We start from the raw sequence: 27,557 nt of genomic DNA, 5'->3' as shown, positions 1-27,557 counted from the left end.
TAGTTTAATTAGATAAGATGGTTCCATCCCCTGCGATGTTAATATTTGGCAGGGAAATATTATATAATGGCTACAAATTTTCATACAGCAAAATATCAGTTCTTTTTTTTTACATAATTCTTCATTAATATCTTGTTTTATCTTTCTACAAATTAACTCATAATGTGCTTTTAACTATCTTTTGACCCTTGTTTAGCTTTTTAGGTCCGTCACACTTCTCTATCCTGCGGGGTGGGGGGGTGGGGGGGGTGAAACGTGATAAAAAACAAGCGCAGCCACAGAGAGATAGTGCAGCGTCAACATGTTTCAGTAAAGGACAGCTTACACGTGACCCTGCTCACCACCTTCCCTGTCTGTCTGTCAATACTTACGTGTATGTTTTTGGAGATGGAGCAAGAATCAATGTCACATCCCTCCCTTCTCCACACCCTCACATATGTAAAAGACACACATGCATGCATCCCACCCTCTTCCACCACACAGACACATTAAAATGTTGAGGGTTTTTTTCACAGGTTTGTTTGTCTCAGAAAACAATCAATTAAGCTATATATATAAAAATCTACATTTCAGAGGAGTTCAATGTATTTCAAAGAAAATCAATGAAACTAAACATTCACCTAGAAAAGACAATTAGACCAACGATGCATTTAGAGACTGCTTGTGTGAAATAAAGAAAGAAGCAATGACACAGTTTAATAAAAAGGATTTGTATTGTTTGTATTGTCAAACTGCACTACTGCATAACATACACAATACAAGTCATTTACTGACTGTACAACATGCCATTATGTTTTTTTGATAATAATAATAATAATAACAAAAAAAAAAAAGATGACTATATATATGTACACAACTCTGTTACAAGTTATATTCATCACTTGTGTCCAGATAAACAGCACTGACAAAACAACTATGGTCATCTTCAGCTAGGATCTAAAAACCTTTTGATTGAAAGAAACACGGTCAAAAAACACATCATCGGAATAAAATACTGTTCCCACTACGGCCGAGATTCTGTGATTAATGCAATAAATTAAACAAGAGAAGGATGAAAAAAGTTCAAATGTCACCCTTGAAATGCAGGGATGCCCCCTTGAGGAGGTGGGGATGTGTATCTCGGATGCCACTGCACGACTGAGCGTGCCTGTCTATTGTATATCTCATAAATGAGGGCTCTTCATCACTCTGTTCTTCCATCCATCCACCCATTCATCCATCCGTCCTTCCAGCTCGTCTTCAGTACATCCCAGCGGTCTGAAGGAACACTCTGCCCTCTGAATCCCGCAAAGAAACACAGATTAATAATTATAATTTAAACATTTCTCAATTTACATAAATTGTAATCAAATTAGGCAGTTCACTTCTTGAGGGTAGACCACCATGACGGCAACCGTAACAGGAAAAAGGTTTTACGCTGTTAATTCATTAATACAAATACTGTACAAGAGCCTACACAGCTTTGACCTAAGATCATTAATAAAAGATCATTAATACGTAAGGCTGGGTTGAAAGTGTTTTTCGGCCCCTGATCCCTGTTTTTGGCGATAAAACTTCCTGGCACAAAGGAACCACATCCTGCCCCGCTGTCTGACAGACAATTCCCCTTTAAATGATTTATTACTGGGTGTTAATTATGCAAATTATGTCCAAACAAACTCGTCACGAGGACAATTAAGACAGCCTTTAATTAGTGGCCAGTTCTCTTCTTGCTTCACTGGCATTCAATTAAAAATTGCCTTTGAACAAGCTAGCTGTCTGCTACAGCGGCCCTGGCACGGCGCGGAGCAGAGGTGGGCTGGAACCATGCACTCTTTTGATGAGGCCGGGCTAGAGATCACTGCTATTTCTTTTTCTGTCTGTTTAAGATGTTACATGTGGGATTTTCTCATTAATCTATCCCTGTGAAGACAATAATGTTGGCAAAATAAATATATTAAACGCCCGTCTCCATTAAAGCAGTAGCCTCAGTGAACTGCCTCTCGCTTCATTTAATGTTGTTCAATTTCTCAGGAGCGGTCTCCCTGTGAAATCTTTGAAAGCCCTTCCAGTAGACTGGTCAGTTGAGCATCAAAAGCAGCAGAGTAGGTGAAATAATGAAATATGATGTCCTAGCTCAGTTGATAGAAGCGAAATAAATCCCCACCAGCAGATATATCAGTGTTTATTTCACGATTCTATAGTAGGAGTAAACTTTAAAGAAAACAAAGACAAGAGCTGAAGTATTTTGTTACATCGCACTAAGCATGAAAGTCAATTTACCATCGATTATGAATAAATTATTCACACAACCTTGGTGCAGTACCTTTTCAAATGTTTATAGACATAACTTTACTTTTAAAGAAATTATCTTTTCACACTGTCAGTATCAGTAATTCTGTGGAGAACAGCTTAAAAAACTTAAAAACCTTTTGAGTTCAATGTTTTTACTTAATGTGAATTTTGATATTTTCTATTCATAGGTTAAATAAAAGAAGTATGTAGAATTTCAAAACTCTCCAATAAGGTCGCTTGTCTTAAAGTTGACTTGTGACAGCAGCTTTTGTGCATCTTTTCTGACAAATAAATGTAAGACAACATCATTTTTACTCATCAGAATATGTCTTTGTTTTCAGAACTTCATAGTGAGGGAGTGGTATTTGTTTATACCTTGTACTGTTGCCTTGGTGTCCAGCCTGTTGTCATCATGGTTGCTCCCATCCAAGTCCTGGGTCACGGACTCTGTGTGAGGAGGGGCTGCTGATGATTGATGGCCTGTAGCTTGGTCATTAATTAATAAAGACACTTAATTATAGGCTAATGAACAGGCAAGGCTATGTTGCACTGAAGGCTTGGTGACATTTAGTATGAAAATAAGACTAAACTCAGTTATGAGACGAAGCAGAAATACAGAATTCATGACATCTTTAAAAAAAAGCTTGTGTGTGTGTGTGTGTGTGTGTTTATCTGTCTGCTGGCGTACCTGTGTGTGTGTGTGTGTGTTTATCTGTCTGCTGGCGTACCTGTGTGTGTGTTGGCAGTGTGCAGCAGGCTGTGCTCTGCCTGATCACGGAGTTTGACCTCCTCCTCCAAGGCCTCCTGTAGTCTCCTCTTACTCCTCTTTTCCTTCTTCAGGCGCTTCTGGATCAGAACTAAACAGAGAAGAAGAAGAAGAAGGAGGGACAGATGATAAAGTATGTAAGCAAAGTAAACATGATTCAGATTATCCTAATATTTTTATGCTCGACTTCATTTGTATCTGTTGTTGTAAGAACACGTTTAATATATTTGCATGTATTCTCTGTGCTTCCTGACCTCAACTGTTGTCCAATTCCTACATCTTTGCATCAAGAGCTTTAAGGGTCTATGAAGGTATTGTAAGCTTGGAGTGTTTGTTGTTTGGTTGTGGTTTAAATGAAATATTGATTTATAGTTAGTAAGTAAGGCCAATAAACTCCCTGCTGATTATGTCTAAACCAAAGACTTTACTTACTGCTACTGAAAGTATAATATACCGTGTGAATGTGAATGAAATCACAACTGATGTGTTCAGAAAGGAAGTGTGACAAGTTTGTGACAAAACTGAAGCATCACATTTGGATTCAGTTGTGAAGTCGTTTTGGGTCAATTTCCGTCACAACCTGCAAACTTCTGCATCTGCTGTGACCTCATTAAACCGACTGTCCTTGACTGGCCTTTGCTCTCAGAGCGCCGTGTGTGCCAAACTTGATTTACTTTGTAGTTTACTGCCAACTTCAGTCTAATTCACCTCTGCAGAAGCTCTTGAGGGGTAAAATACAGTAGGTGTCCTCACTTCCTTATCTGATTTTCAAGTTCCTGTCGCTTGGAAGTTGATTAGACCAACCTTGTTTAGCTGCACGGGGAAAAACTGTCGTGCAAATATGCGAAAATAGAGAACATCATGCTCATGTTTATAAGTCACAACTGGAAATTTTACACTTCGATAGTAGCTCTTTTAGGGAGCAATCAACACTCCAGTCGACACTTGTCAGCTCAAAATAAAAATCTAAAGATAACACTGATAGTTGAGGGTTTAACTCCACTGTCTCTGCAGAGTCTACCTGAGCAATTTAAATCCATTAAGCTGTGAGATATGTGATGCTCGATGTGCTGTCGCGTACCTCTGTTTTTCTGTTCCATGCTAAGCTGCCTCTCCAATGTCTCTCTGAGCTCCCTCTCCCGGACCAGCTCCATCTTCAGCTCTGTCCTCTCCAGCTGGTCCTGCTTCTCCTGCGCCCGGGCGTTCTCTATGGCAACCCTCAGCAGACCCTGCTTGGAGACACACAGGCACACATCAACAGGTTACACACTGAACAGAAGCCAGGAGAGATGTCTGTCTTCTTCAGACATTTCTTAACGTATACTGTAAAAATATTTTTAAATGAGCTGTTAATTTAAAAAAAGAGCGCATGTAAAACTCATCCTCAGGCAGTGTTTTAGTCTACTGTTTTACTCAGGTGTATAAATTCTGGATTTACTCAGGCAGGGGGAAAAAAAAAACAAATAAATCTGATTTTTAACCTCATGAAAGTCAAAGCTGATCTTTTAACTGCCATCACATCAGAATCAGAGGAGGTTAAAAACATGTTTTTTTCCCCCCCAGTGAAAACTCAATCCTTTCATTGTGACTCCTCTATAACAAAGACATGTAAAATCCGAGAGGCAAGTCAGCACACGCCTATCCCAATTACTTCATATCCTAAATGTCTGCCTTGTCTGCTATTTACCATTTCAGGAAATCCCAAAGAGGAGCTCATCTCGCTTCCTATTCATCTCAGAGTGTAATAATAATAAAACCCCGGCAGAGCCTCACCTGGATGTTCGTGAGCAGGGTCTCTATGGAGGACAAGCCTTCCGGGAAGATGAAGGGAGTGTGGTGGAGACCTGCTGGGAGCTTCTGCCCCGCAGGGTAAGATACCCTCTCACAGGCCTCCCTGCCTGATGGGGGTTTCTGGTAGACTTGTCTATCACCGCTCTCCCTAGATGTCTGGGTGGCCAAGGAGCTGTTATCTAGAAGGAAGAGAGACATTTTGATGTCTAGTCGGTAAGGTCAATATTCTTCTGGCTGAATCAGTTTAACATCTTTTTCTTATTGTCAACAAATCCCATGAAAGCACCAAAGCAACAATGAACTGATCCTTGTCTGTGTTGCCAAAACCTGATATCCTGATATACTTATTCGTCTGTTCCATAGCGCTCCATTGTTGTCCAAAACACTATTAAAAACACATCAATGAGCCACACCGTTGCACTCGGTGACATACTCTTTGATTCTGATGAACACAGGCACTGCAGCTGCAACTGAAAATATTCCCAATCAAATGCACTATTTCTACAGTTTTATTTTATTCAGGTATCTATTTGTGACCTGAAAGATTTTTGTCTGAAACAAATGATTTTGGGTCTGAGCAAACAGACAGGGTAGACATCAGAAAGTATTGAGAGACAAACTAAAACATTGTTTTGGTCTTTTCATGGTACACATTTCTAAAAATCATCTAAAAAGTATTTGTTTTCTTTGTCTTTTCTTGCTATTACATATTTATATTTCGTGGCTTGTACATTTTGCATCTTTCTTTACTCTTTAGATTACAGTGCATTCATCTGGCGGATGCTTTTGTCCAAAACAGCTGACAAGAAGTGCATTGAACCTCAGCAGCAACAAGAGATAGATGTCATCAAAAATTGAAAATGTTTTATTCCATCCCTCAGAAACAAAACATGTACATCTGTTTCATTTTCTCTTTTTCATCACTGCCTTCTGTAAAGCACTTGGAACGTTCTGTGTTTTGTAAATTAAGTCAACTAACTGTCCTGTGCCACTGACTAACGTGAGCAGTTTCCGCTATCACCAACAACATACACATATTTCCCTGTTTAATACATTGTTTCAAAGCATTCAGGTGTTATGTTTGAGCCAAACAGTTAATGCGTCGGCCAGTGAAATATGTATGTAATCAAGGTTGAATGCAATTTTCTATAATTTGTACCTTACTAATACATTTACTTGATTTCTTGTAAACATATCAAGCCCAGCAGTAAATAGGTGTTTACACTAATTACTGTGTGCGTGTATACATACACAGAGGTCCTGGTTAGGGGTTTTGAAAATGTGGTTACCCTTTATTAGATGGCACTCTGCCTATTGATAATGCATCACAGCTTGACATCTCCCATAAAAACAGCTAAGAAGCTGCATTATGGATGACCATCTGTTTGTAAACCTGAGAACTGCATGTTCCCAAATCGTGACAGTGAGGGAGATGAAGATTAGCCGTTTTTCTGCATATTTTTTTTTCCACACATCAGGCAGTTGCTCACTATGCGTTTACTATCATCCGAGCCACTGAGGACGGAGACGTCCTGGGAGTCCGGCGGTTATTGGAGCAGAGACGAGTGTGAACGTGCGATGTGATATCTGGCACTTTTCTCCGTCTGTGACAAATGACAGTGTTTTCTCCACTTAGCTGACCACAGCATCTTCTGCTCCAAATCCACCCACCTCCCCTACTCTGCCTCGGCCTCACGTCTTGGCAACTGTCACATTCAAGGTGTTTCACAGATGAGAAGCAATACCCCCCCCCCTCCTCTCTTTCTCCCTCTTTCTTGCTAAAAGCATTGCTCTGTAGAGAAAGGTAATTAGCAGGTGCTGGCGAGCTCAGCGGAGGGCATCCAACTACACTCCTGTGGCTCACATACAGACACACACACACACATATACACACACACACAAACACACATTCGTACCCGCTGAAGTGCGCAGTCAGCAGCGTGGGCTCCCCAGGCTCCTTGGATGTGACTGATCCTTTATTGAGTTACTGTTTTACGCCTACTTTACCTCACACTCACACACACGTTTGGCATAAATACACACACACACACGTACACACGGCTGCCAGCTCGTTTGATCATTTACCCATCTCCCTAACCAAGGTCACTGTCTGTTTTTCTCTTTTCTCCCAACTTCATCTCCCTTTTTCCCCTCTCTTATTCCTCTCCCACCCGTCCCCAGGGCTAATGAACATCACCACGTGAAGACTGCCAGTCAGCGGAAGAGAACTGGAGGGAGGGAGGGAGAAAAAGACAGAGACAGAGAGAGAATAAAATTCTGCTGATGTTTGGTTAATGGGAGTGAGGTGTCAGGGATGGCCTCTGATCTTTGCTGCATGGATACGTTGTTCAAAGACCACTGAAACAGCACACACAGCCAAAACCGTCTCACACACATGCCTTCACACACACACACACACACACACACACACACACACACACACACACAAACACACACAATGGATTGACAGAATGACAGCGCTGAAGTGCTCTTTGAAACTCCATGATAAACCTATCCTGTGATGTTCTAGGTCAAATACAAAAGCATGCAATCCAGCAAATGTACATGCGTTTCATTTGCATGCAGGAAAATCAATTGAAAATCAATTGCATAAATGTGATGTGTGATGCGTGGCATTCATGTTGCTGGTGCCATCACTGCTTTGTCAATATGTTCACAGATACCTGACAGCATCTGAAACCTTACCTGGGAGGCCTTTGTGATTTTTAGATTCGATTACTGAATAATGTGATTCAGTATTAGAATACATTTACACAGGCGCGTGCACACACATACAAACTCTCCGTTTCTCTCCCTCTCTCTCCCTCTCTCGCTGTAGATTTCTGCTGACTGTTTGTCCTTGAGCAGTCCTCATTAAGCTAATGCAAACCTCCCTGACAGAGAGAACCAAACAACTGACGTTGCAGCACCGTGGCAACGCGGGCCCTAACGACAGGGAGGCGGTCGTTATGCAGATGAGGTCCAGCTGAGAGCGCGGGAGGCCGCCTGGCTCGTTAGGCCGCGGCCCGGCAAATGGCTCGCTAATGTAACACCGCTTCCTGGTCTAATGGAGCCCTGTTTTGCAGAATTATTTGTCTTTGCTCTCCGTGGGAAGCCAGGGAGGCCACCGACAGCGAGGAAGAGAGGAGGAGGAAAGGAGGTAGAGAGAAGGGGTGAGTGAATCCTTATCGACCTGTTACTGAGATATTTCTCTCTTGTCAACCTATTAGACGCCCTTTCTCTTTTAAAATAAATACTAGAGACGAAACCATCACACGGTTGCCACAAGTTTAGAAATCCAGAGTATTCTGTGACGACATAGATGGATGGATTGTTCAAAGCATTAAAACCTGAGGGTTTGCTCAGCTCATTGAAACTGAATGCTTGTTGTACTGTATTGACAGGCTTTGTCCCATGGCAACTGCTCTGTCCAAGAAATAATCATTACTCATTAACAATCATTAAATGATTAATCACCTTAGCAAGAAATTCTTTGAAAACAGCAAAAACTTGACCTTTGAAGTGAAGCTGACACTGTTGTTCAGTAAATGAAAGCAATGCAACTCAGTTAGAAGACAGATACGTCTAAATACAAGATGAAAGTTACATTTAAATTTGGGATTAAATAAAAGTTCTGCTGAACCAGAACCAAAGCTGATTTAACCTATATGAATATACCGGTATATCTCACCTCTGTCAGTGTGGCCCCTCTTGTGTTCCTTGCTGTATTCTACTGAAGTCCTGTCTGTCTCTCTGGCTCCCGCCACCATACCGGGAGAATGTCCTAACACGCTGTGACTGTGACTCGATGACAGGCCGTCATGGAGCGCGTCTGGAAAGATGATATGAAAAGTCAAAAAGATCATACAATCTTAACAGTTTTTCCTTGGATGTTCAAAATGCATGCGTCATTTTCTACTTTCAGATTAGCTCATCGCGTGCAGATCACACAGGTAAGTACGTACGTGTGGTTTCCGCAGTGCGTTCTGTGTGAGACGGTGAACTCGACACGCTGCTGCTGTGATTGGATGACATCTGAGCTTCCTCCAATGACGGGGAAGGGGAGGGGCTGTCACGCACTCGTTCCTACAGAACAACAAATATTATCATAGGATCAAATGAATGAAATGATGGATTAAGTTCAGCACATAATAATAAAGACAACACGAAACTTCGGACACAATACTGTTCTACAAAAGGAGAGAGCAGTAATTACTGAAACAGAAACTGATGAAAAATGTGTTTAAACTTTTTTAGGCTTGCCAGCAAACTGTGTGACAGGCTGTAAGGTTGTAATGCTTCCATTTTTATGCCTTTTTAAAGCTGATAATCCTACTAAAATCACTGGCATAGACCATGCATGATACCTAAAAATGTAGATACACACTCTGTCTTTGGATAATCTTCAAGAAATGCAAAGGGAAAATGCAGTGTCTACAATTATGTGTTTTGTTTTTAGCATTTGTGTCCATTTGAACACTGATTTGAGAAAATACTACTTTAAAATAATACTTTATTCTGATTATTTTTTATTAACAATTCATAGTTCATAGGGATTAAGTATATGTCTGTTTTATTTTATGTCTTTCTGTCAATCCCATATTAGAATTTATACAAAAGATAATACAGATAATACATTTAAGTATGTGATTTAAAGGTAACTTAAACACACCAAATTGCATGAAGAGTTAAAAGCTGAGGCTGCAGTTACTGCTACACTGCTAAGCTAAGCCAGTTACCTTTTAGCAGTTTAGTTGCTTTTTTTCTTCATCATGACTGCATTTAGCTAAGCTTACATAGTTATGTTGATTACTAAATTACCAACATGTCAGTTCATCCTCTCAGATATTTTTCAATTACAACAAGACCTAAAGGGGAAAAAAATAGCTTTAGCTATCAAAAGCTAGTTTTGATATCAGCTGATTAGCTGTCCACCACTCAGTTTACACTACAGTGAGCGGTACATTAAGATTTTGGACATATGGATCATCATCATTTTGTGTAACAACTGACAGGTGCAGAGTCGGGATTCAGACACTATGGCTGAGGGTAAAAATGAGTGACTTCAGACACAGCCATCTTCCTTTAGCTGTCTCAGTATAGTAAGTGTGATGGCATGTTCTAACACCCAGACATTTTCACAGAAATGTTAACAGCACTTATGTGGTAAAACCTCAAACTCATTTTTAACCAAATATTTAGTTACTACCCTTTGGTTTTATAGAATCATCCACAGGAAAAGTTAATCTTTAGAGAAAGGCTTGGAAATATGGCATTCTTTGGTTTTACCAGAACAATTTGGGCTCATTCCAATAAGCCTGGAAACTTTTTACAAATCTTTGGGACCCAGTCGTTAGGAAAAACAATGGTCTGCATCCTTAAAATTATGACCGGACTTATGACTTCCTGCTTCTGACGAGAACATGATGAGATATCACACTTTGTGAGGACTGATGCCTTCAACATGACATTTCTGGTAAAATATAATAATTCCAAAGCCCTATGAATTAGTCTTGAGAGTGACAGGATTGTTTTTAAGTAAAGTGACCACTTGGCCAAGACGGTCCAAGTTTCTGTCTGTATGCAGGATACTCAAAAACTTATAAATAGATACGGGATTGGCCTTAAGCCATGGAACAACTGATTACATTCTGGTAGTGATCCAGATGTGTGATATCCACCAGCAGACAATTACCAGTTTTTAGCCATAACTATGGATGTAAAAGAGATCAACTGTACTCTAAAATCTGTGTGTAAAGGATCACAAGATCCATTTATTTGAAAATTTAAGTGATAAGAAAGATGTCTTTGAATGTTGGAAAACTATTTAATATATTGGCCGTAATTTTTTTAATGATGGTGTGTATGATTTATGATTTTACGATTAAATTTTTTAAATTTTATTTTGAAACACCACACTTTTGTGTAACTAAAACAGAGTTCCCAAGTGTCTCATGGATTCAGACAATTGTTGGCAGGTGGTCAGACCCACCAGGCTGATGGGCCTCTGAGTTCACCTTAATGACGGAGGTGGGAGCCCTGGCAGAGGGGTTGCCGTGGAGCTGCGCCACGTTGGCCATGCTGGCCAGCGTGCTCAGTCGGTTCATCTGGCCCATCGCCATGGAAACGGAGGCCGGTGCCAGGCTGGCAGGGATCAGAGGATGTGACATCATCATGAAGGGCAACTGGTCCAGCACTGTGGGGGGGGGCGGGGGGGGTAGAATAAAATAGAATAGAATAGAGCGTCACTGAAGGAGAGAGAGAGCACAGTAGAGTGAGAGACTGTTGCTTCTTATATGGCAAAGGTCAGACCAGCAGCTCTGTTTAAAGGCCATCAAAGCTGCACAATACATGCACCCAACATGAAACAGGTCTCGACTCTCTCTTCTTTCATTTTTCAGGTGTATTTATCTCTCACAGCTTACAGGCCTTCCTCTGCTGTAGTGTGCACTGAACTGAAAGCCCTGCGTGTCTCTGGATCTCTGATGACAGGATTGAAACTGTACACCAATATCATTCCTCTGTGATGTCAATATTACCTGGATGACTGCTCTGCTTCTAAAGCACGACTCGAAAATATGTGCGTGTGCGTGTGTGTGTGTGTGCGTGTCAAAGGTTTAGGGAGCATGAAAAAGATGAGCACAGGAGGAATGCGATAGTAATAAGTGAGGAGAGAGAGTCGAAGAAAAGGGAAGGAAGTAGAAGAGAGGTTGTCAAACTCTCGTCCTGCTCGTTACAACACAAATATATAAAGACAGTGAAGGCCTAAAGATGTTGTTGTGACGCTTTCAATGCTTTTTGTGTGTGAGTGTCACCTGCAAAAACACATGTGAGCCTTTCTGGAGTTATTAAAAACTGGCTGACTTTTCCTTCAGTGCCCCTGAGTTCCATACGATAATCCAACACGTTTTCAGCAGTTGAAACCAAACTCTTATTATCTCGGCCAATCTGTTGTTCGCACTCCTCTCTTTAAGACAAGCATCCACTATCTTTAAAGAAAATCCTTCCTCTCAACAGCACCCCAGTGGGCTGTTGCGGTCCCTCTATTCATGAAACAAACAATTGTGTTGGATGGGGGGGGGGGGGGTGTGGGGGGAGAAAATGACATAAATATTTATCATTTAATAAAAGGAAAAACAAAAACAAAAGAAACACAGGGAGGAAGTGGAACAAAAGAAGCTGATGGCAGTCCTGGTGCTGGGCCAGCAATGCACGCTGGGTAATTATAAACACAAAGGAAAAAATCTTGGACTCTATTCCGCACAATTGTCACAAATAATAGAACGAGTGGATGGAAACAAAAAAAAAAAAGGCTATCCAAAGAGGAGAGATGAAATAGAACAAATAAAGAAGAGAAAGAGAGAAAAAAGGAAAGGAAAAAGAGAAAGAAAGAAAAGGCAAACTAAGAAATAAAGGGTGAGGCGTTGACTTCATGAGTCGGGCTCGCCGGACATATGCGCAGAGCTTTGTGCATTTGGCAGATTAGTCTCTCTCTTGCCCAGAGCAGAAACCAATCCAAACAAAAGATCTGTCTGAATGGAGCTAAACAACCAGATGCTCCGACAATTAACTAGCAGCCAACTCCAAATATTAAACCTCGGTTAGAAACCAGCGCTCCACTTTTGTCACCCCCCCCCCTCCCCCCCACCCTCCCCCCTATAATTTCATTTTCACTCTCATTCTCTCCTTCTGAACTCTGTCCACCACCACCACCACCAACAACCACCAACCCCCCCCCCCTTCACTTTCTCTGCCCTCCCATCACTCGCTCTTATGTTTCATTAAAAAACATCAAAAGTCAAAGTGCTTCTCTTATGTCTATCCAAACAAACCATTACTGTAAACAAACAGTTAGTGTAAATTTCCCAGAAGATCTTGTTAAATGCAGAAATGGCCGCTCCCGCTTTTCCCCGGCCCATAAGGTGTCACACTCAGCATTTGTGAGTGTGTGCGTGTGTGTGTAATCCGAGATTGCCTTTGTAGTGGTTAAAGCTCCGGTAGGGGCCTATCCTTCCCATAAGGCCGTGGGTGGCGGTATGGAAAAAACAAATCGTGCTTATGTGTGTATGTATGCCTGCCTGTGTGCTCTTTGTGTGTGTGTGTGTGTGTGTGTGTGTGTGTGTGTGTTTCCACTTGACTCTATAGTGATTAAGCTTTACAGGTTTATAATGGCTGGTGGTAACCATGCCACCTAACTGCACACAGATGCTGGCAGTCTTAACTGAGTGTATACAATGGTAAACAAAGCTTAAGACTGGGAGTGTTTACAGACAGGAAAAAAAAAAAAACACAAAAAAAGAACAGTAGAGGGCTTAAAGATACACTTGTAATTTCAAAAAAAAGCACAAGGACAATCTCTTCTTCATCATATCTGTCCTGCAGCCTTGCAGTGCACTCCACATGTTAGTGTGTATATGTGTATGTGTGTGTGTGTGTGTGTGTCCCAGGTTCATAGCGTATTCCACACAGACCTCCATAAGCCCTGTCATCTGTCTAAACACACTGATGTCGCTTTAACCTGTCGATAACTGTGGGGGCGGTGCATCCGACTTGTTTGTGCGTGTGTGTGTGTGTGTATGTGTGTGTGTGTGTGAGTGCGCTCGCATGAAAGCGTGCGCGTGTCCCGCTCCGCCATCGATTGTCCAGCGTTTGTCGTTTGCATTCAGGATAGTGAATTAGAGAGAAGACTATTGATTTGGCTTCAGCCTCTCATCTTATTCATCTCTCTATCAACCCCGCTTGCGCTCGCTGTCATCCTACTTTTGCTCCACTTTTGCCGGCTCGCTCTCCTTCTACTGCAAAGCCTGAGATCGACGCAAACGGAGGGGACGGTTTTGTGTTAGGTGTGACTAAAAATGACACCTGCACCTGAGTAATGAGCGACTAGTAGAAATCAGCTCCATGATGAGGTGATTCTGTGCTTTTCAAGGGTAAAATAAAGCTTTAAATTCTCCATCTGTGTCGTCTGATTTTTTTACTGTAAATGAGGTCACGCTGTTTAAAGCAAAAGACTTTCTGTCTTCCTGATTTCCTTTTACCATATATGAACATATGTTATTCATGTTGAGCATGAGTAATTTATGTTGAGCATGAGTAACAGAGCTGTTTTGGGTCTATGTTCTCTTGAAGTGATGACTAATAAGTACTAATGATTTGCGGGGAACATTTTGAGGCTACAGAGCGGATGACCAACTGTGTTTTTCCAGAAACATTTCCTGAATCTCATTGGATCCCACAAGTATGCAAACAAATCCAAGCTGAAGCAAATATTCACACACAGGCATTTATCATGACCTGAAAAGTGAAAAAAAAAAAAAATGGTGATAAAGAACACAAATCTGCTCCTTATGTTTTGATGGTTTGGATTACCTGACCCAGATGTCTATTTCATCTGAAAGCCTGACTAATCCCTGCTGCAGTTTGTTTTTCATTCACTGTCTCTCGAAAGGAAACGCACAGGCAACAGAGGTGATGTCACATCCTGGTTTTAATCAGCTTGGTTCAGCAGCCGCACACGCAAACACAGCTGCTCAAGTCGTATTGACTTGGCATCGCAGATGTGTACGGACAACAACCGTGCGACGTGTTATACGACCGTAATTAAACATTTCGCACGCATGCATATGTTTGTGTGTGTGTGTGTGTGTGGACAGACAGACAGAAAGACGAGAATGAGACTCACCCAACCCGGGATTGTGATCACCGTTCTCTCCGTTTGGCCCGCCATGTTGTTGGTTGCTGTGGTAACCGGCCATCGCCTCAAGCTTGATCTTCTTGGCTAGGGCAGACAGATCTGAGAGGACAGATAGAAAGAAAGACAGAAAAAGAAGGAGAGAAAGAAAGAGAGAAAAAAAAAAAGAATCAATAAGAGCCAGATCAATGGCCCCGGTGGAGGATTAGAGCAGTGGGCAGGCAGGAGGTTGTCATGGGAAGACAGAGGCCAACCATTCATTCTGACTGCACCGCTGCACTGGCCATTTAGTTTTCCAGGGAATCAGCAGTGATAGGAACAAGCCAAGACATTCATCTCTCCCACACGGGGACATCACATCCCACAGCACAGCACACAGGACGACACTCTCCACCTCTTGCCAGAAAGTACTTCTTTATCAGTATAAATTAGAAGCATTAGAAAAAACTTTTTAATAGAGGTTGCGCTCTTCTGGATAATACCGAATTGCAGAGTGACAAAATGTGGCAGGAGGGCTGAGCTGCATTTTAATTTGTGTCTTGAACCTCAGAAGGTAGTTTGACCCACAGAGCAACCTTTAAAACTCTTATCTTATGCCACAGAAAATTAAATATCTCTTGCACTAATACAGACAAACACGGTGAATTATTAAAGTTGGACAAACCACGCAACTGTGCAAACACCGCTGAGGAAATACAAACAAACCATAAGTCTTAATTTCCTGATCGTGGATACATCTAAACATTTGCAACAAATTGAACTGCTGAGTGTTTTTCTTTTTTTTCTCCCCCCCCCCCCCCGTACACAATGGGCGTCTGAGGTGAATAGTCTGCTCTGTCCGAGACGTCGACAACCACAACAAATTGTTCCTTTTCTTCTCATCTTCTCTCCTTCTCTCTTCCCTTCTCTCCTCCCATCCCCTCTCCTTACTTTACCTTTTCAAATGTCAGCATCACAGCGGGACATAAGCCACCGCGTCGTGTGTGTGTGTGTGTGTGTGTATGTGTGAGTGCAAGAGGGCGAGAAAAAAGACTAAGGAGGATCACATCAAAGATTTTTCCTGCCTTTTACGCTCAAATGTCCTCCCTCTCTCTGTCTCTTTCTCCCCTCTCATGTGGCCAGTTCTAATCAGTAGCGCTGACATTGCCGCCGTGCCCTCTCCTTTGGTGGAAAAAGACTCTTTTCCCACTGAGAAAGATGCTCTTGAACGCTCGTGCATACACAACACTCACAAATACACACACACACACACACACACACACACACTCGAGCACCTTTGAACAGTGAGAGGAAGCGGAGGCTAATAGAAAATGGCTTCTTTTGAGGCGGGGAATGAAAAGATCAGGTTGCAGCGAAGAGCACAAAGCCAAGGGCAACTTTGAGAGCGGTGAGGTGCCAACAATTACTTTTCTCCCTTTCTCTGTTGTACACACACACACACACACACACACACACACACACACACACACACACACACACACACACACAAAACACACACATGATAGTCTGCTCACACACAACTGTTTGTGACAAGAACAAGCAGTGCTATGGCCTTTAGCAGGCGTTTGGCTAAGACTGCTCTTCAAAATATAAAACCAAATTATGAAACAGACAGATTCTGACATTGCAGATAACAGATTTCCACCTGTGCTACAAAATATTTGAATTATCCTGAAATGTAATTTCATATGAAATTAATGAATGGGTTAGAGTGACATTTACAGAATAATAATGGGGAATCACTTCACATCACTTTATTAATTCAACAACAGGTTTCAAAGGTCTAAGAGAATATAAATCTTACACAACTCAACAGGAGAGTATGTGTTCAAGAAAAAAAAGACCAAACTTGCAACTTATGAGTTCTTTTCTCAGGTGTCAGCAGTGCGTATGCTAATTTTATTAATCAATCTCAGGTTGCCTCCCAGAACCCCGCCTCCTCAAACTATTGATGATGGGTACAATGTGTCATCATCGGGAAAAGTAGTGAAAACCGCCCCCATCGTGTATCCATTCTGCATAAGCAACCTACTCTTTCTTTATACTGATGGCTGCCAGGTCGTCACTTTCACAAAATTTGAACTTTGCCAACAGCTCCTCTGAGAGCTGAAGCAACAATTTGTCACTAATTCACTCTTTAAAGCAGCTCGTATGAGCCAAAAAGAGGAATTTCCGCTGCGACTTCTGTACAGCACAGAAGAATTACGAGCCTTGATGTTATGAAAAACGTGTGAAAATTGACGATTTCGAGAGTCAGAGAGGCTTTATTCTCCTTTTAATGAATCTTTGATACAAGTTAAACAGGCAGCTGAATTGGACGTATTTGGACAACTTTAAAAATTAATTGATATCTCTTCACTTTTTTCATATTTAAGATTTAACTATGATTTCTAGTTGAAAAACAATTCTATCATATTTTATCTTTCTGGTTTGTTTGAAAATAGCACTGTGTGTTACACTGGGCTACATTGATATGAAAGTGATTTTGCAACAAGCAGCAATAGCACTTCTTTTTTTTGGACATTTTTTTAATGTACAGTTGACAGTGGAGTGACAGGAAATGGGGGGGGAGAGATGGGTAAGACATGCAACAGAGCTCCCTGGCTGGAATCGACCAGGTTATACGCAGTGACCATTCGGCTCCAGCAGTAATTGTTTTACTGGCAGCAGCATTAATAACATTAACGTCTAATTACTGACAGTTACTGACAAAAAGTTTTAGAGAACGAGCAGAAACTTAATTCATTTACTGAGGTTGTCTTAAAAGTTTCAAAGTCTTCAAAGTCTCTCAAATAGCATAACTACTTTTAATTATAAATCATTTAAAATAAATTCCAGTCAAAAGGTTTTATTAAATGGAGAAGGGCATCTTTATTTCTTGTTATTATTTTTGATATTTTCTCACAAGTCAGAGCTTTTATTTTTTTATTCTTTTATTTATTTTGACTAATTAATTGTGAGTTTTTTATTTTTATTTATACTTATATTTACACATTGTACATAACTACTTCACTTAACTGCAATTTTATTGTCTTTATGTTCCTTAACTGCTATGTGGTCTGACCACAGGCTCTGATGTGTCAATGACCATCACCGATGAGGTTTGACTACACTAGTGTTGCTGCTTTCTTTGTCCCCTCTTAGCACTGTGAAGGAAAACACTTTTTTACCAAGCTGCTGTAACTTCAGGGCAGCAGATAAACTTCTGAAAAGTGAGAGTTACTGATGTGACTGTAGCCTGAAAATGTTTTAGATCCTGATGGTGACTTTTTGGTAATCATCAAAAAAAATTACGAAATGCAAGAAGCAGAATATCAGAAGCAAGTATCCCTTATCTACACTAAAAAAAGGAAATCTTAAAAATGGTGAAATAGATAAAACAATACATGATAACACTGTGGGATTTAAAAAATATCATTTACTGTAATTGTGTTTATCAAATTATTTTTCCACACTTTCTTCTCTAAAAAGTGCAAACTTTTAAACTTGAATATGATGCATTCAATTTGAGGCAAAACTACTCGGTTTGACAAGCGCGGTGGACATCATAATTACATGGTGTCAGCAAAACATTTTCTCAGCAGTGCTAGTTTAGTATGTCTGTGTTCCTGTTGTTTCTCAAGTACACATGTGTACTCGGAAAATGTACTGTATGTGCTCGGAGAGTCCTGGGTGGTCACCTGCAGAAGGCATGATCCCAGCGTGCATCAGACCGCTGTGAGACAGCATGTGGTGAGTCCCGCCCTCTGTCACACTCTGCAGCCTCTTGGGCGGTCGGCCAGGCCTCGAACTGTGGGCAGAGAACACAAGCCAACGTTAGTTATTAGGCGGTTTAATACTTTACTCTCTCAGTCTGTGAGTTTTCATGCTGAGACTGAGATGGGTGGCCTGGTTAGAGAGACTGCCCTTCAGTCTGTAAACCTCTGATCCTGCTGAAGTGTCAACAAGCAAAACACTGTAACCTGACCGCTTCCAGGAAGGCTGCTGTACAGCAAATCTGACCTCCCTGTGGATACGAGCAAGCAAAAAAGGAGTTTCCCTATGGCATCAATAAAGCACCTCATTACTGTTCAGCTTACTCATTCATTTGTTTGCTTATTAAATGTGTTTGCTCGCCTTCCCTCCCTTTCCATCCTTTTCTCAGTTGGTCATTCATTCCCTCTTTCCCGCCACGCCACAAATTTCCTCAATAGAAGCTGTGACTACAAGCAGATTCACATGCTTTGATTGAGCCGGGCATGCTCAATCAATCCTGGAGGAAGTACGTGAAAAGCTGTCAGACATCACTTTGGCTCTAACTAAACGGTGTGAATGTCCTGACAGGGGGAATGACACGGGCCACATCAGGCTTAATGACAACCAGCGCAGCTCATCTCCTTTCATACCAGCCTGACATCAGCTAACATGAGTCTGCGGGCATGCGTGCATACGAGTCCGTGTGCATGAGTGATATTAAAAGACGGAGTGAGAGGAAGAGGGGAAAAGAGAGGGGGAAGAGGAGACGAAGGAAGAGGCGCGACAGGGAGTGTAAGAAACAGACAGAACAATAAAGAAGATGAAGAGTTAGACGGGAGGGAGAGATGAGGAGATGTAAAGTGAGAGGAAAAGATGAGAGGGAGAGTCTTAGAAAGTGAGAAAAGGTGGGAAAGAGTAAAAAAAAAAGAAAAAAAAGAGGGAGAGATAGACTAGCAGCAGCAGCAGCAGCAGCTTCCTAGCGTGGGGTGTCTTTGAGCAGATTTTAATTAGAATCTAATCCAGCCGTCATTAAGGCCCCATAAACGAAGCTGTCAGTCAGGAGATTAATGGCGCCTCATTTGCATATTGCATATAATTCATCAATTACCCAGCAGAAAGGACCAATCCCCTGTTGACACACCCACTGACTGAGAGGGGGGGGTGAAGATGGAGTGAGAGTGAGACAAAAAGACAGAGAGAAAGATTGTGTAGTCACTAACTGTGTGAGAAAAACAGGTACCATGCGTGTGTGGGTGTATGAGCGCACACCGGTGTGGGAGCAGTTGTGTGTGGCATGTGTGTGTGAGTGTGTGTGTGTGTGTGTGTGTATGAAGTGTTCAAAGGTTAATTTGATGAGCCGATGAGCTCCACAGTTCCTGCCCTCGGTTTTAATGAGTTGTTATTATTGTCTCTTATTATGGGCCCAGACCGACTGGGATGTGACAGCTGACATCAGATATCACACACACACGCACACACACACACACACACACACACACACACACACAGGCATGCAGACAGTGAGAGAGAGAGACACACTCAGGTAGATATACATTCACACTCTCGACATGACAGAGAGACAGACAGCAGGAATGTGCAAGAGGGATCAATGTGTGAAAATGTGTGTGTGTTGTTCTTATAGGGGGTTGGGGTACATTCACATCACACAAAATATTTTTTGCAGTGCATATCTAGCAGCATACTGTGCTCAACAAAAGCAGGAAATGTATTTTTAGGTCTCCAGTTTGAAGGTAAAGCAACACAGTTCCAATGCAACTGATGTTGAAACACCTCAAATGAAAACACACACGCGCGCACACACACACACACAAAATCAAATGCAGAAGCAAACACCAGTAAGGGGAAATAAAATACACAGAGACCAAAGACTGTGGTTGGTTTTTACTGCAGCCGCTTCCCTTTCCCTTACTACTGTTTATTTGCACACACTAATTAATGGCCTCTGTGTGTGTGTGTGTGTGTGCGTGCGCGTGTGCATGTGCATGTGTGTGCACACCTTTGTATATGTTGCATTTTAGGGGGCATAAAGAACTAGAACCTAATTTTGTGTTTAGTCTGCAAGTGCGTTGATACATCAAAGTGACCTGTAGTGTGTTGTGCATGCAGGAGTGTTTTGTGTGTGAGTGTGTGTGTGTGTGTATGTGTGTGTGTGTGAGTGAGGTTGGAGAGCACCGGTTCCCTGAGGTAGGATTAATGAAAAAGCCTTTCATGGAAAAGTCATCAAGCTGAGGGGATGGAATGAGAGAGAGGAGGGGGAAGAGAGAAAACAGTGCATTGTATGTGTGTATGTGTGTGTGTGTGTGTGTGTGATTGAGAATGTGTGTATAAGGTGTGTGTGTGTGTGTGTGTGTGTGTGTGTAGAGGAGGGGGTGTATGGCTTATGACCTCTTTGTCTCAAACTTTAATTAAAATCTCACCCAGACGTCCTCCCTCATGCCAACGCTCTGGCCACACACACACACACACACACAAACACACACTTTTTTTTTTTTTTTAAAGAGAGGTGCTCTGTACATTGAGTTCTGCCCTCTAAGCTTAACGTGTGTTTGTGTGTGTGTTACCTGAAACATGAAACGGCAAACATGGCAGCTGGAGCTTAGCACAGGTGGAACAGAAACAAAACATAACAAAGATGACAGATCTCTCTCTCTCTGTCTCTCTCTCTCTCTTTCGCTCACACACACACACACACACACAAATACACACACACACTCAGAGGAAAGAGAAAAGTAATGAAAGAAGAGGAAGTGTTACAGTCAAAACAGTGGAACAGCTACTGGCTTGGAGGGACTGAGGTGCTGATAGGTAGCAGCTGTACAGTATGTGTGTGTGTGTTTATGTGAGGGGGGGGGGGAGAAAAAAAAAAAAAAAAGAGAACTAGCTCAAACAAGATTTTGTTTGGAATATATTAGCAGCGGTTTACAGCTCCCATGCTCCCATCCTTTCAATCTGTGTTTATCACACGGGTTTGTATTCGCTGTCACGGTCTGGTTTGATAAATCATATCGTCCTCGCTGTATACGCAGGAAGACTTATGCTCCTGGTTAGAGAAGACAGGCAAAGATTGATGTTGTGATCTTCCTCTCAAATCGGGGGCTGAAAAAAAAAAAAAAAAAAAAAAAGCTTCATGCACCATTGTTATTAGGAAAGCCTGTGTGATGATGTCATGAAAGAAGCAGGCGGGACAACACACACACACACACACACACATATACGCATACACACGCACAGGACGTTTGATCATGGTAAGAATCTGATCTCCTAAACTGATACCGCCTTGCATTCCTCTCCCACATTCCAGGGTCAAGACGATGTCAAGACTGTGTGTGTGTGTGTGTGTGTGTAAAAAAGTGTGTGTTAGTGCGTACTCCATTAAGACCTGTCATAGTTGAAGACACGGAGGCCCTCTCTATCTCATCGTCCTCGTCTCTATAAAACATCAAAAGAGCGCGGAGGTTAAAGTTGAGCTAACCACCCCACCCTAACACACACACACACACACACACACACACACACACATAGCCCTCCTCCCCTTCATCCTAATGCTGCTCACATTGACAGTGAGTTATGGCATGGCAATGGGGCTCGGCTTTGAGGAGTCCACCTTCCCACACACACACACATACACACACACACACACTCACAAACACCGGGCTCGCCGCTGCCAACTTGCACGGCCGAGGTTTACCACTGAGAAACACAAAGAGCGGGCTTTTGTTGCGCTCCGCAGGCCTCTTCGTCTTGTTTATCGTTCGTCTGATTTCTCTAACAGTTTCTTTGGTCTGATGTTTATTCTACACCTGCTTCATATTTGACTCCGCTTTGGTAAATGTCCCCGGTCGTAAGAGCTTCAAAGAAACACGTGTGGACTCGGTTTAACGCGTAGAAAGTTAATTTTGTTTGTTCATCAACCGTCTCCTTTAGAGGGTCAGTTCACCTTGAATTAAAGGAAAACATATTTTCTCATTTACCTCCAGCCGTATCTCGTCATGCAGAATGTTTTTCAGATTTTTGCCGGCACCTTTGTACGATGGTGGTAAACTGAATGTAGTTTGTGATGCTCACAACACTTTCAGGAACATCTCTTCTCAGAAACTGTGTCCCTGTTACTCTGGATCAGCAACACAACATGCTGTCAACTATATATATATATATATATTTTAATCAGGACTACAGTATTTCTTCAGTAGAAAGAAGAACCTGTTAGCTGTCTGTCTGTAAACTGTTATCCAAAATGGCTTATTGCAACATTTTTTGTCATTTTTTCATTGCTGCAAGAACCACAAACAAAATTCAAATCACCTCTGTTGTATTGCGGTGGAGGCAGAAAACTGAGAGATGGATATCTCAAACTAAACTGCATGGTAGATATCAGATGGCAAATGAGTGGGTCTGGGTATCTTTTAAAAACTTACCATACCAGTACCAATACCAGTACCCTTAAAGTGATACCAATACCAATTGATACTTCATTCAATACCTTTTTTTTCTCCCCTACTTCATTCAATATCCATCATGTGAATGGAAGCAGTTGTGTAAAATGCCATCACTCCTCCCCGTGCAAGTGATTTTTATATGAATACATTTTGAAATTGAAATTGTAACTGTACAAAACTGTACGATGAAGTATTATCACTACAGACTGTGTGGGCTGTAGCTGCTGCGGTAGTGGGCCAATCACACGTCTCACACGCATTAAATCGCTTGTGGTGATTGGCTGCGAGCAAAAGCATACAAATAGTCTTGTTTTTTCGAGATCTGGGTACAAAAAGGATCAAATACAGGTATCGTTTGACTGGAGAAGTTTCAATACTACTTGGAACTGGGTTATTTCCGTCGATACTTTAAAAAGGTATCAAGTACCGATACCCAGCCCTACAAATGAAAGAATAGTTGTTTTCTGTAATTTGGACAAACTGGTCCTTTAAAATAGCTGCGATTATGAAACACGTATCTTGTGCTACTTTTCAGGTCTTTGTGTGTAGAAGGTGTTCGCACACACAAACGCAGAAAGCATGTGTTGCTATTAACACACGCTTTTGTTAAAAAGTAACAAGAGATCTTGTACCTTGCCACATTACACTACTTTTATATAATGTGAGGTCGGGGTGCCTCTATTTTACACAATATAAATAGTACACATATATAAATATATGCGCACACACACACACACACACACACACAGTTTGACCTGAGCTTCGAGCTATTTGATGTGTGTCCCTAACAGAGAATGAAACTGTTCCTTTGTGAGGGAGAAAGAAAGGGACGGAGGATCAGGTTGCCTCCTACACGCCATGTTCTCTCTGTGGAACTAATGTCATTTAGCAGCAAAGCCAGCAAACACACAGGCGTGACCATGTGAGTTTGTGTGTGTGTGTGTGTGTGTGTGTATGTGTTTGTGTTTGTGTTTGTGTGTGTGTGTTTGTCTGTGTGAGGAGATGACAGAAAGAGGAAGAGTGTGTGTGCCACCTATGCATGAATTATAACTAGGCTTTGACAGAGGGTGAAGTCTGCCCTTCTTCATGGTTTGATGAGTCAGTGGTCAGGGTGTGTGTGTGTGTGTGTGTGTGCGTGTGTGTGTTTGTGCACAGCAGGCGTAAAAGAGCGAGACAAAGAGGAAAAGGAAAAACAATGATAAACAGAGGACACTTCTATAACCTGTGCTTCCAAACATTTCATTGGACTCTTGCATTTTTAAGATGAAGAGACCAGTGAATGCAGGCAAAAGTTAACCTCTGAGACAAGGCTGTTATTTCTCCTCCAGCCTGTCTGACCGTACTGAACTGGAAAATAATAAGTGATGGCTGTCTTAATCAGTAACGAAAACCTCACTGAGGCCTGACGCTGTCAGAGAGACCTAACATCATATTCCTGGAGATGTCCTCGGAACTTTTTCGGTTTAGTCGTCCGGCCTTCCTGCTTCAACCAAAACAATCTGGAGCTCCACTTTTTTTTTTTTATTTTTTTTTTTACCTGCTACTGTACGTCACTCCATCCGCACGAGGGACTGCATGAGGCTGACGCTAATGGCTACCACAGCTCATTTGAAGCCCTCAGACAAAGAATCTGGGAAGTTGTTTGAAGATTTCAGACGAGTGATGTTTTCAGATCTCATTAACTAAAGGCTGTTGTGTGTATAATTAGAGATGGTGGAGGCTGTGTATTTTCAGGGGTTGTATAACAACATTCCCATTAACACCTGACATAGAAGAAATCCCCAAAGCAGCCGTAAGATGCATCTGGATTTTGTCTTGGTTGGAGGGTCTCAAACGCTTAAGCGCAGGTGTTAATCCACTCACATGGAGCTCGGAGCTGATTCTCACAATGGTTTGTTTCTTTTTCGGAGTGATTCTGGTTTTACTCAACAAGTCAAAGCTTGTATCCAAACCCTTACACCTGCTATACAAATCAGCTCAAAGATTAAAATAGAGTCATATTAAAGCACCAGGATGATTTGACCTACACCCAAGAAAAAAGTAGTTTATACATTTGAAAATCTTTTTTTTTTCTGTGTGTCTATCTGTACAAATCTTGACGTATCCCCAATCTGCATTTATTGGCAGGTGTAAATTGGATCATTCATGCTCCAAGGAGCAGGGATTAACTATCAAACAATATAAATTCCCCAAACCAAGGCTAATCCACACTCCTCTGGATTCAAACCCATGCTGTTATGAGCATGTGGTCTGCACAACAGCAGACTGAGGCACCAGGAAACCACAAATCCCAGCCAATTTAGCCCCCTTTATCCAAACATCTCTGTGGCGTATTGGATTGATGACCCATGTAGTTGGTCACCATCGGAGTTCTGCAAAACAGCTAATTTACATAATCGCATCATAAATACCGAGAATTCATTTAATCATCTCCTCTGTTCTGATGCTCTGGGCTAAAGAGTGTTGATATGATAAGACAGTGAGTTATTAAGGAAGGAGAGAGAGAGCGAGAGAGCAAAGGGATCAGTGAGTGAGTGAGTGAGCTTGTCCTGATTTAAGCTGCCGCTTGGGGCCAAATGAAAATTAATTAATTTCTGTGAAGAATCAATTTCTCAGAATGACAGTGTCAGATTCAGTGTGTGTGAGTGTGTACGTGTGTGTGTGTGTGTGTCAGACACAGAGAGAGAAAGAGTGTAGTGTGTGTGTGTGTGTGAGTGCATGTCAGAGAGAGCGAGAGATCATTGCTTGTGATAACATGACAAACTTTTAAGAGTGTTTTTTTATTAGGATTACTCAAATTCATTATCATCAACACCATCATAACGTTTATCATGCGTTAAAATGATAATTAGTAACAGACCTAGCAGCAGCAGCAGCAGCAATGTGGTACATAAAAAGGGTTAACTGGACCTCCAGTTATATCATATGGCATACAGCCCCCCAAATCTAACTCTATTTTAAGAAAAACTATAATTGCAATGTTCCTTTTTTCCCATATAGCTTACATGTTTGGCTTATAGAAGACTCTAAGAGGAATTTCATGCAGATATAAAAGCAAAAAGTCCTGAAATATTATAATTATACCACAATATATAACATAACAGCATAAGCTTTATGTAAACGGATCAGTAAATAAGTGACATTCAAATTTGGGATTTTATTTTGACTTTTGTGATGCATATACTGGATATTTTTTTTCATCTTGGCCTGCAGACTGATATCAAATAGAAAAGTATGAAGGTGGATGCTCCCCACCTGTTTAATCTCTGCTTTATGACCCCACCTGCTGCACCCCCTCAAAAGTAAGGTGGATAACCCCCCCCGGGGTCACCCTCCCCTGCCTCCCCTGCCTCCCCTCACATCCAGCTCACCTTGCGTTGGTACAGTCGTTGTAGAGCGTCTCGAAGTCCTGCCTGGAGATGAGTTTGCACCGGTTCACCCCGGGCTGGATGGCCCCCAGCCCCCGCAGCACCCGGACCTGCTCCACGTTGCACACCACCGGGGCAATGTCCAGCCGCTTCAGCTTCGTGTAGACGGTGTGGAGCCCGCCGACCAGGTGCTTGAGGAAGACGTCGAAAGCCTGAGGCAGGCAGATGAGTTCCGTGTCTTTCACCGTGAATGAGGCCAGCTTGGCACCTTTCACCTCCACCAGTTTGCACTCGTTGTTCTGCGGCGTGCTCTCCACGGGCGACGGGGTGGCGTACACGGGCTTAGCGCCGCTGGACACCGCAGCTCCTCCGGTCTTCAACGGAGTCCCGTTCGATAGTAAAAGGTCCGCCCTGAACTGGTGGAGCAGCGCCGGGTGCGCCACCGGTGGAGCCGGGGAAGACGCGGCTGAGGTGGCCGCAGGTGGCGGAGAGTTGGTGGCCGGAGAGACGGAACTCGGCGCCGGGTGGTGCCCGAGAGGAGCGGCGGGGAGCAGAGCCGCAGTAGCCGGAGTTGCCATAGTGGTCATGTCCGAGAATAAGAAAATAAAAAAAAGTAAACTTCAAAAAAGTCAACTATTTAAGAAAGTAACTTTGCCGAACAAATGCAGCCGCTTTGCGAGAGGGGAAACTGCGCATTGAGCGTGACGAGAAGGAGAGGGGGATAAAAAGAAGAGAGGAGAGAGAAGAGGAGACAGGGACCGTGTGAGGAAAAACAGATCACATAGTTGAATCAGAATGAGTGGAGGCTTGTCTCAGAGCTGGAGATGCTACTGTCACATTATCATAAAGAGGAGGAGTCTGCCTGGGCATATTCTTAGAGAGTGAGAGACACACACACACACAGAGGAGAGAGAGCAAAGATTAGCCTACATAAACTATGGATAAGCCTATTTATGAACGCCTAACGAAAATACACTTTAATATTAATGCTTCTGATGGGACTTAATGTGTCTGTGGCATTCAATCTGTCTTCTTTAAGACATTTTTTTTTAAAAACCCTCGTGGTATCACTGTAATCTTCCCTTAACATATTTTGGGACTAATAGTTGCATAATTGCATTATCCTTGAAAAAACAACAACAAATGACCTGATTACTGTAGTAATGTTTCTTGTGAGCAAATATTATCCATGTCTAAATACTAGTTATATCATCATCAGAGAGACTTTGTTAAATCTTATTCTAGCCAATAGAGTCAGAATAAAATACAAAAATAGACTCTAGACAAGGGAAAACTCTCTGGACATTTTGGTGTTTTTATGAATAAAAAAATATTAAATCAGATTAGTTTATAAAAAAGTGTCAAATTCAAACTAGAGTTTAAATTGGACATGAATTGTTATATCTGTTACTGTAATTGTTATACAGGCCTATAACTAAAAAAAATGTAAATCAGGTGCCTTCTTAAAGGATGTT

At 42.0% G+C, this 27,557-nt stretch overlaps 1 protein-coding gene across 3 annotated transcripts; it reads right to left on the bottom strand.

Annotated features, from left to right (window-relative positions):
- Nucleotides 1-694: 694 nt before the first annotated feature.
- On the bottom strand, nucleotides 695-27,557 carry dachc (dachshund c). Of its 3 annotated transcripts, none has more exons than XM_067610401.1 (11): nucleotides 26,086-27,557; nucleotides 18,203-18,312; nucleotides 14,514-14,624; nucleotides 10,849-11,027; nucleotides 8,797-8,917; nucleotides 8,523-8,663; nucleotides 4,814-5,010; nucleotides 4,122-4,272; nucleotides 3,003-3,131; nucleotides 2,650-2,721; nucleotides 695-1,277 (listed from the first exon to the last, which is right to left on the bottom strand). In XM_067610401.1, exons 1-11 carry the CDS (start codon nucleotides 26,667-26,669, stop codon nucleotides 1,240-1,242), a joined length of 1,833 nt encoding a protein of 610 aa, XP_067466502.1. In that variant the 5' UTR covers nucleotides 26,670-27,557; the 3' UTR covers nucleotides 695-1,239. The 3 variants fall into 3 exon arrangements, with proteins under 3 accessions (XP_067466502.1, XP_067466499.1, XP_067466501.1); XM_067610398.1 differs by having other exon boundaries at nucleotides 2,650-2,760; nucleotides 26,086-27,548; XM_067610400.1 differs by having other exon boundaries at nucleotides 2,650-2,760; nucleotides 4,122-4,269; nucleotides 26,086-27,547.

Source organism: Thunnus thynnus, chromosome 14 (genome assembly GCF_963924715.1).
Source record: "Thunnus thynnus chromosome 14, fThuThy2.1, whole genome shotgun sequence".
NCBI classification, from domain to species: domain Eukaryota; kingdom Metazoa; phylum Chordata; class Actinopteri; order Scombriformes; family Scombridae; genus Thunnus; species Thunnus thynnus.
Note: the sequence above shows the minus strand (reverse complement) of the source record. Positions and strands in the feature narration are given on the sequence as shown.